This window comes from Cryptomeria japonica, chromosome 11, assembly GCF_030272615.1.
Source record: "Cryptomeria japonica chromosome 11, Sugi_1.0, whole genome shotgun sequence".
NCBI classification, from domain to species: Eukaryota; Viridiplantae; Streptophyta; class Pinopsida; order Cupressales; family Cupressaceae; genus Cryptomeria; species Cryptomeria japonica.
The window spans coordinates 233,625,045-233,635,455 of NC_081415.1; the positions used below are offsets into that span (position 1 = coordinate 233,625,045).

At 33.3% G+C, this 10,411-nt stretch overlaps 1 protein-coding gene across 1 annotated transcript; it reads right to left on the reverse strand.

Annotated features, from left to right (window-relative positions):
* Positions 1–9,795: 9,795 nt before the first annotated feature.
* On the reverse strand, positions 9,796–10,191 carry LOC131860155 (indole-3-acetic acid-induced protein ARG7-like). The gene has a single exon (XM_059214530.1). It carries the CDS (start codon positions 10,189–10,191, stop codon positions 9,796–9,798), a length of 396 nt encoding a protein of 131 aa, XP_059070513.1.
* Positions 10,192–10,411: the final 220 nt, after the last annotated feature.

The window sequence follows — 10,411 nt, forward strand, 5'->3', positions numbered from 1 at the left end:
AGAGTGATTAGATACTGAAGACTCTCTCCATCACAGGGAAGGGTGAGTGACCTGTCCGTGTCAAACCAATATTCATCCTTGGCCCTTTCCAGCAAAGCGTGGAACAGAGAAGATTTGAATGGCTAATTCGGGTCACAAATCGCTTGTTGTTTGAACCAGTATAAACTGCCACGTGAGCAGGTGGTACGTCCCAAAGAAGAAACCCACGCACGACAATAAACAGTCTCGTAGCCGGACAAAGAAAGCAGCCAACTTAGGGTTGTGCCGTTTTGATCGAAGCAACGGCTGGGTGAATTGGTTGCTCTTCATTCTAACAACTTAGCCTGCAAATTTCACTATAAATATTGAGGCACTTCTGTGAATGTCTGAGCACATCTGATGAGACAAGGGGTTTCGTAGGGTTTATATATATGTGTTGCAAGAAAGGATAAAGGTCGGAGCATGAGTAAAGCAGCAGGAATCCACCTGTCGTGGGCATCTAGAATCCACCTGTCGTGGGCATCTAGAAACCGCACTAGGGAGAGTATTCCATTGTCATTTTCCTGTGGGCGAGTTCAATGTTAAAAAGTAGCAGTTTGGTATGGGTCACTGATTATGTAGTTATATTAGTTATGTTTGATTGAGTTGTTTAAAGATATTTTAAATATAATTATATAGGTTGTGTTTTTATTGAGGTAAAATGGTTTCAGAGATTATATAAATCTCGTCTCTAGTGATCCAATATAAAAACAATGTTATGTTCCATTTTATTCAAGTTCACATTTTTCACTATAGTATACAATTGGGAGATAGATTTGGGAAAGCCTTTCTTATATCTTTGAACAATTGTCAATCAGGTCTTTAGACCTGAGTGGGGAAGAAGGGCAGAGTCAAGGATTCTCAGTCAGAGAGTCCATCCATGGGCACAACATAAATAAAGAAGCATCTAGTTAATGATGCTAATCATTGATCAACTATCTCAGGAGAAAGTAAATGTTGTGCAAAAGCTAAGGGTATAATAGAAGCAAAGGAAATGTGACAATAAGTAGTTAAATTAAATAGAGGGTAGAGTTCACTGATAGGAGATAGAGGACTCTAGAGTTGTACCAATTACATGAGAAACCACCTTGCAAACATGACTCACTATAGATAAATTTTGATAAGAAGACCAATAATTTAAGAATCATCATCTTGAAAGAAAGTTTTTGTATTCAACCAACCTTCTAAACCTTCCTGACCATGTAGCCACTCCCTTACATTAAGAAAGTGAACCATTAGAAACTAGGTGGTTGGTGGTAAAATAGCATCTATGTTAAAAGGGGAGATCCTCATAGTCAAACAATTGAATCCAAGGCCCATCCCATCACTTATTTTTAATCAAAATATTTAAAGAAAACTAAATTGAAATATATGTATCAAACACAATATTATATAGTATTATTGTATAATTGATTGTTATCCAAATATAACATGAGAAAAGGGATATTTTTGTCTAATTACAACTACTCTTACACACCAAATGGTTTAATTAAGAAAAAAAAATCAATAAAAGAGAGATGATTAGAGGAGAGCACCAATCATCTTATGGACTAACTTCATATTCTCAAGCTCTTAAAGGATAAGTCAAATTCTTGCCAAAATTTCATCATATTTTTTATTGGCAAATTAAGTGCTCAAAATTATTATTTAAGTTACTATCTATAAACATTTTTAAAATTGTAGACTGAATTGTATATTTTGAGTCATGTATTACCCCATGTCTTTCATGCTACTATATGATTAGTTGTTTCTTTGATGTGACTTACCAAAGAGATATTTTTATTTATAGTTTAGATTAAAACATAATGTAAAATTATTATTGATTATTTGATTATTAAACAATTTAATATTTGAAAAAATGTTAGAATCAACATAACAATACATTATAAAATATACACTGATGTCAATATTAAATACAAATACAAATCAATTAAATAACCTTTTATCTAATAAATATAAAGCATTTATATTACTGATAATTCTATAAACTACTTAATCTCAACATTGCCCACAAAGAAAATGCAGTTTCTAAGTTAGATTACGAGGTATTAGAAATAATAATAGGATTCTACACAGGCTGTTCTGGTTTTGGGTTTCTGTGTGCGCGTATGAGCTTCATAACAGCATTATTGATTTCTGTTGCCCCACAGAAAAAATATTAGGTGGTGGGAACGTGAGGGATGGGGATTGAATACAACATTCAGTGCAACTGATCTTAATTAGGATTGGTAAAGCAGGCCAAACTTTTGGGGGATCCCTCGTGTACAACTGCCTGTGAATGTCATGGCCGATAAGATTTTGACGCCTGTATGTGCAGTCTTTACCTTCTTTTTGCAAAAATCTTTTTTACACGAGAAGCTGGTTTTGGATGGATGGTGAAAAAGTGTTGAAGTGAAATTACAGTGTTTGTAAAGTTGAACATCAATCTCAAGTTTACTTTCAACATCTTTTTCTTTTCACACTCCCTGTTTTAGAAACTTCTATGTCGGTATTCTTAAACAGTGAATGGATTCTTGGTTCCCTTCATTTTCACTTCTACCAAACTTTGAATCCTTCACCAATACAAAGACTCATTTTTGGTATAGTTAGACACAAGTGTTTTGCAGAAGTTTGAAGTATCTAACTTGTTTTGGTTTGTGAAAGATGGAATTTAGAAAGATTAAGAATACAGAGTTGGATTTTAGCGTAGATGATTTTATGAAATAAAATTTTTGGGTTATCATCATTTTAGAAGTATGAATGTAAACATACAAGATATAATTTAGAAAGATTAGAGAATATAAAGTTGGAGATTAGAAGATCTTAGCATAGATAATTTTAACGACATTAATTTTTAGGTTATATCGTTTCCATTGAAACAGACAAGATATAATTTAGAAAGATTAGAGAATATAGAGCTGGAGTTTAGAAGATTGATTTTTTGAGATAGGTTTTTTTGAGAATGTAATATTAGCATAGATGATTTTATCAAAGTTAATTAGTTTGCTACATCATTCTAGAGACATAAGTGTAAACACTAAAATAATTGATTTTGATAGAAGGATTAGTCTAATGTCATGCTAGTGACATTGTAGCCATATATTTATGTCACATAGACTAGAAACTGGTCTTATCTTAGAATGAATTGACAAGTAACTTGAACTAAATGAATTAGATTTTTAAATAAATGTGGAATTAGATTTTCGTTTTCATAGGATTAAGTTGATAGTGTAATGCCCCTCCCTTGATCCGACTCGATTTAACCTAGTTTGACGCTAGATGGTCCTTGTTGTAGTTTAAGTTGCTATTTATGATTTATACTTTATGGATCATTGGATGATGATTTATATGATGATGATCATGGTTTGTTTATATGATGAGTAGCTATGATCAGTTAGTCAATTCATTACTGAGATGGATAATATATATATGCTTGTTATAATTTAATCTTTGTTCTAATAAAAAAATATTCGCTTTTTCATTGTTTTATTTGTTTAAGTCCTCTGGGCCTCATAGCGGGGCATTACACTTGGTATTAGAGCCCATGTTCAAACACTGGGATCTCTAGATAAGGTTGTGCCCTTAGTTTGGTTGGTCTTTCAGTTGTAACCTTGTCCTTCGGGAGTATGCTTGGGATTGATGTATAAGACCTTGTAAGTCTTGGGTGTTTTGTGCTTTGTCTCTCTTGCCAATTCCTCCTAAAGATCCTCATTGAGTATAACGTGTGTATTCACTTCTTTCTCTTACCTTCTTGATGATAGTGCTTGTTATATGAGTGCATGTGCTTATGATTGCTTTTAAGATCCACGATAGCTCTTATTATAGAGGGAATTATATATGTCTCTCTATCTGATGTGGTATTTTCTAAATTGGCTTATGGCATTGGATAATGTATTTCTCTAATCTTGTAAAGTATAATGATGTGCTTGTGTTATACCTGCAACCCGACTTAGTACTAAAATAATGAGAACTTGCATGAAAGGTATTAAGTGTACTTATATAGTGAATTGAATGTATTTCTCTCTTTCTCCTTCTCTCTAGAAATTTAAAGTTATCTACATCATGTGCACTTATGGCTTGTGTATGTTTTCTTGTTGCGAGTGAATGCTTGTGATTTCATGAAACTTGTATGTGTGCCTTTAAGATTCTAGTGTGTACTTGAATGTTGAGAGAGGTTGTGGGTGTATTAAATGATCATGGGGTAGATTAGGAGGGAATTGTATGTGTTTCCCTTAGGGATTCCATCATGTGTTTTTGGATGACTAACTTAATAAATGTTTCTTATGAATAGCACGATAATGTGCTTGCATTTGATGAATTTAATTGACTTTGCATTAAGAGGATGTATAAATGAAGAACATGTTGGATGTGTACTCATATTCATGTAACAGTTAATTGATATTTCTCTCTTCCCTCTTTTTTCTCGTATCTTTCTATTGAATGAAAGATAATAGTTAAGATGTATATGTATTAATGAGAAGTAGGGAGTGTATATGTGAGAGGTTCTGTATGTAAGAAAAGATTGTTTGTATAGATCTCATTTTGGAAAGATGGGATCATTAGCTGCATCTCTAGTTTTATGAAAATTCATGTTAGACCAATTTGTATTCTTTTAAGTAGGTGGTGAAATGAATTTTACTACAATAAAGGTGATACGCATTTAAAAAAATAAAAAAATAAAAATAAAAACTTAATTCTCTTTGTATGGCCCTATTCGATTATTTGCATATGTATGAATTGTTTGACTTCTCTCCCTCTTTCTACTATTTAGGTATAAGAATACTACTAAATGATGTGTTTGAAATTAAACAAGAAGTATTTAATTGTAGAGTAATGAGTATTGTTTGGCTTAACTTAATTGTCTTTGTATGACCCTATTCGTTTATTTGCATATGTATGAATTGTTTGACTTCTCTCCCTCTTTCTACTATTTAGGTATAAGAATGATACTAAATGATGTATTTGAAATTAAAGAAGAAGTATTTAATTGCATAGTAATGAGTATTGTTTGGCTTGCATTAAAGAATGTTTGATTAATCTCTGTATTAAAGTCCTTAAATTTTGTATTGCACTTAGGGTATTATGTGAAGTGAGTAAGTAGGTAATAACATCCCTTGCATATGTGCTATAGGTATCTCATGTGATGTAGTCGTTTGACCTATCACGATAGTTAATAAGTATTGATTAAGATAAAGTTATGCACTGTATGTAGTATGGGGATAGGGAATATGAAATTATTCTTTATGGTTTTGTTCTATGTTAGAAGATAGAGATCTTAAGCCTTGTAAAGGAATTTGCATGGTTAGGAAGGTGAATATGAATGTTGAGTTTGATTAGTGAATGATTTGGAAATGATTTTAGTTCCTTGTCTTGTATGAATTGTAAAGGATGTGTATTTAATGAAAATACTAATAGAATGGATAGATGGTGATACGACTAGTGTATCCATCTTTTGGTAATTTTAATTGTTGTTGTTGAAATCATTTAGTGGATAGAAGTTTATATTAACAACTGCTTGAAGATGGTACTATTAGCAATGTGGTTACTCTATAATTGTGATTTCATAAGGAATGATAGGTATGTATTGAGTATATTCCCTATATGAGTGAAATGGTATATCTTTCCCTTTCTTCCATATGTTCTCTTTCATTTAGGATAATTTCATTAACTTCGAGTGCACAAAGAGATTGCATTGCAGTAAAATATATGTAATTAACCAAATAGTCTAAAGTGTATATCATACATCCTCTAACACACTCAAGACATGCAATCTTGGTTATTGTGTAGAAGTTACTCCCTACATTGTGGCCGAGATTGGTAACCTCATGTTCAGATTTTGTTGTGATTGTGACTTCTTTAACTTGCTTATGAATTGTGTTTTGTGATTATGCGGCTAGCATTAGTCTTTTAAAATTTCTTATGATAGGAATGACCACTAAATCCCCTTTTCTTTCCATTTAATTTATGTCACTTGTTGTGTTTTTGGTGTTGTTGGTTGTCGAAATCACCAACACTTTTCATTATTTAATGTTGAGCTTGACAGTTTTGTTTCTTGGATTATTTTCTCTTTTGAAGCTTTGGTGGTCATTCTGAATGTTTTTTATAGCTAGCCCTAGTTATGTGTTAGTGTTATTTATATCACGTTCGCTCGAACCTCTGATTGTGTGTTAAGGGAGAACAGAACGAAGATTGGATCTAGGCATGTTGGGTAATCAAATAGTATAAATAGTAATTTAAGGAAATAAATGTGTAATCTCAAAGTGATAGCAGCACCTAATAGTGGTAGCTAGCTATGAAGTTTGTAATTGTTTTCTTTGAGCAATAAGAATAATGATACCCTTGCCCCGTGGATGTTTCTTTGATGTTTATTCAAGGTTTTACTATGTAAATCAACATCTTATATGTTGTTCTCTTATTCCATTTTATTCTCTTTAATTTGTTCGCAACTAATTTGTGCTACAATATTTAATTATATGGGTTTATGCTTCTTCTTTCACAACAAGCGGTATCAGAGCTATTATGTTTACAGTAGTTGTATTAGGATTTGGTGTTGAGTTTTGCAACATCAAATGGAAAAGGTTTTGAATGCAAGGTTTGAGGTGGAGAAGTTTAATGGAAATAATAGTTTTGAGCTATGGATACTTAAGATGCATGATTTGTTAGTCCAATAGGAATTGCACAAGGCATTGGTAGGGAAGTTAAAGAAAACTACAGATGTGTCTGATAAAGACTGGGAAGATCTGGCTTTAAAGTTCTTTTCAATATAGTGGGAGAGAAAACAACAACGAGCTTAAGGAGAAGAATGGAGTGCTTCTTGTGGGTTCATTGTTTTAGCCCAAGGTTATATGAAATTACTAGATGATCAACCATTGGTTGCATGTGAGTTGTGGAGTTAGTATAGTCCGAATGCTCCTGGCTTGTTAGATTTTGCAGCTTTCCTATTTCTAAAAGTTATGGGTTTGATCTTTCTTTTGAGGAGATATTAGATCATGATGTCATGATTCCAAATTCTATGGTTGGAACTTTGACAGTTGATCATATTTGGCTTTTTGTGGCATTGAGTACATTGGTCATTTGCTTGGGAGCTTAATGAGAGTGTGGTGTTGCATTTGGTGCTTAGCATGGATTGATCAGTTACATGTGCTCATGGATACATGGAGATTTAGGTGAGGCTTGGAGTTCTCTTGTTATTAGAGACTTGTGTTGAGATTTCAGTAGAAAATCTGAGGAGCCTGCACCTTGGTTGGGAATGAATAGGTATCAAGTAAATTGTTGTCAAGGTGGAGATTGTTAGATTATGACAACAATTATTGGATAATGGAAACAAAAGAAGACAATAGAAATTTCTAATTTAGTCTTACCTTTAGAATATCTATTTTTCCTTATGAGAAATTTTCCTAATTTCATTAATGCAATTAAGGAGACCATGTGGAAATGTTCCTAATTGCTTTAATGGAATTACGGAGGTTATTTCCATGTTGGATGTTGATTCTAATTTAGAGATATTCTATATATTTTGTTGTCATGAAGGCAATGATGTAATGAATTATAGATTGCAAAAGCAGTTGCAGATCATAAAAGTGATAGTAGCACCTAATAGTTGTAGCTAGCTATGGAGTTTGTAAGGGTTTTCTCCGAGCAATAAGAATACCGATACCCTTGCCCCATAGATGTTTCCTTAATGTTTTGTCAAGGTTTTACCGCATAAACCAACTTCTTATGTGTTGTTCTCTTATTCCATTTTATTCTCTTTAATTTCTTTGCAACTAATTTGTGTTGTAATATTTAATTATCTGGGTTTATGCTTCTGCTTCCACAACATGCATCACTACCAACAAAGGAGTTCCTGGATAAAATATCATATATATATGTGGCGAGTATTGATTTCTAAATTGTGTTTTAAATGTTGTTCGAGTCAAGAAGAGAAAAGTGCAAAAGAAACTCACTTTATAAGATTTAATCCTTTTATAAGATTTATTATTAAAGAATTAATATTAGATTTAGATTATACAAATTACACAATTTTAATAATATGATATAAATTATGATATTGCTATCAAGGTTCAACTATGTAGTCGTTGACCCGTGTTTCACGAGTAGTGGCTCATAGGAACCCTCTCTCATGAGAATGAATGGTCCACTTAACACTCATTGCATCTAGGTGATGCTCATAGGGGTGAAGCATTGGGACTTCCCGGGAGGTCACCCATCCCAGTACTACTTCATCTCAAGCACACTTAACCACGGAGTTTCCTCCAAGGTTAAACCCACTTAGCTTGCAACCCCATTTGCAAAACCATCAACAAGTGTTGTGCCTTATGAACCATCCATTATAGAGCCCCTTTAGCTCATCAATTGATCATTGACCCATTTTTCACGAGTAGTGGTTCACAAGAACCCATCTCTTATGAGAATGAATGGTCCACTTGGCACTCATTGCATCTAGGTGATGCTCACATGGGTGAAGCATCATCACAGGGGTGATGCTTCAACAAGTGTTGTGCCTTATGTGTCTTATGATATAAATTATTCAAAAGCAAAATGTTCAATCCATGCTAGCTGAAAATTAGCATTTAATATTTATAAAATTTAAAAAATATAAATATGAATTGATATATTAATAATTATAACTTCAAAAATTCAAAAAAAATAAAATTGAAAGATTTATAAAATGGTCTATTTCTTTCTATTAATTTATAATAACAATCTATCTTATTAAAAACAGTAATTTCTAATATTTTTAAAGTTTTATTTTTTTAAATGCATACGTATATACATCTAAGAACAAACTTTTAAAATATTTTTAATAAAACAGATAAAGGATTTTAAAAAAACTAACGTATAAATCCCTATCCACACGCCCAATATACTTTATGGTTTGAATGCTAGTTTAATCCATTGCGATAGATTCTAAAAGAATTTAGTCATGCAGACTCTTTGCTCCACTGAAATTGTAAATATAATGATGTCAGGCTATACGATCCTGTGTAGGCTACAACCATGCTTTGACATCCCTTCGGCTGCTTCTCATTCAATATATATGGTTTGCACTTTTTCATTCGTAAATTAAGCTATCATATAGATCAATCTGGATTTGAATCTAAGATCTTCAATTGCTATGGAAGCATACTGTCAATTGACTTATTGACCTTTCTTTTGACCGCTTGACCACCCCATCTTGAATATTCTGGGTATGATTTATTTCCGACACTCCATTCAAACTGAGCATTGCAATTCGCGAAAGAATTTAAATTTTTATATTTTTCAAATTTATTTTAAATGTTGAGCTACATTCATATGGACGAGCTAGAAATGGAATTTAAGACCTTCGATTGTTATCAGAATATTCTATCAACTAAATTACTAAGCTATCGTCCATCCAGATATGACGTATTTCCAACACTCTATTCCAACTGCGATTCACCAAAGACTTGAATTTGATTTATCTTCTTTGAAACCTTTTTCAAAATGTTCACAACATTAAATTCTCACAAGGATTGATTTACAGAATATCTCTATACATTGATACAAGAATCCACAAAACAAATTGAAATTTTGCCATTGAAATACTAAAGTGGGCAAATATGAAGATATGACGTATTTCCAACACTCTATTCTAACTGCAATTCACTTAAGACTTGAATTTGTTTTATCTTCTTTGAAACCTTTTTCAAAATGTTCACAAGAATTGATTTACTGAATATCTCTATACAAGAATCCACAAAACACAGTAAAATTCTGCCAATGAAATACTAAAGTGGGCAATTATAAAGAAATCCTAGAGACTCTACTTAAGTGTTATAACCGATCTGTAATATGTTGTTGGCCCCAGTTGAAATCTGGGAACAACATATCCTTCTGGCTGCGAGGAAGAGTGATTAGATAGTGAAGAGTATCTCCATCACAGGGAAGGGTGAGGGGCCTGTTAGTGTCAAATCCATATTCATCCTTGGCCTTTTCCAGCAAAGCGCGGAACAGAGAATGATTTAAATGGCTAATTCGGATCACAAACCGCTTGTGGTTTGAACCAGCATAAACTGCCACGTAACCAGGTGGTACGGTTTTGGGAACTAAGCTCTGGGAGAAGCCCACGCACGACAATAAACAGTCCCGTAGGCGGACAAAGAAAGCAGCCAAATTAGGGTTTTGCCGTTTTGATCGAAGCAGCGGCTGGGTGAATTGGTTGTTCTTCATTGTAATAACTTAGCCTGCAAATTTCAGAGTAAATATTGAGGCACTTCTTTGAATGTCTGAAAACATCTGATGGACCTAGGGGCTTCACGGAGTTTATATATATGTGTGAGAAGAAAGGATAAAGGTTGGAGGCTGGGTAAACCAGCTGGAAACCACCTGCCGTGGGCATCTGGAAGAGCTTCGGAAACCACCGATAAAGACAGTGCAGGAAATTGGAATT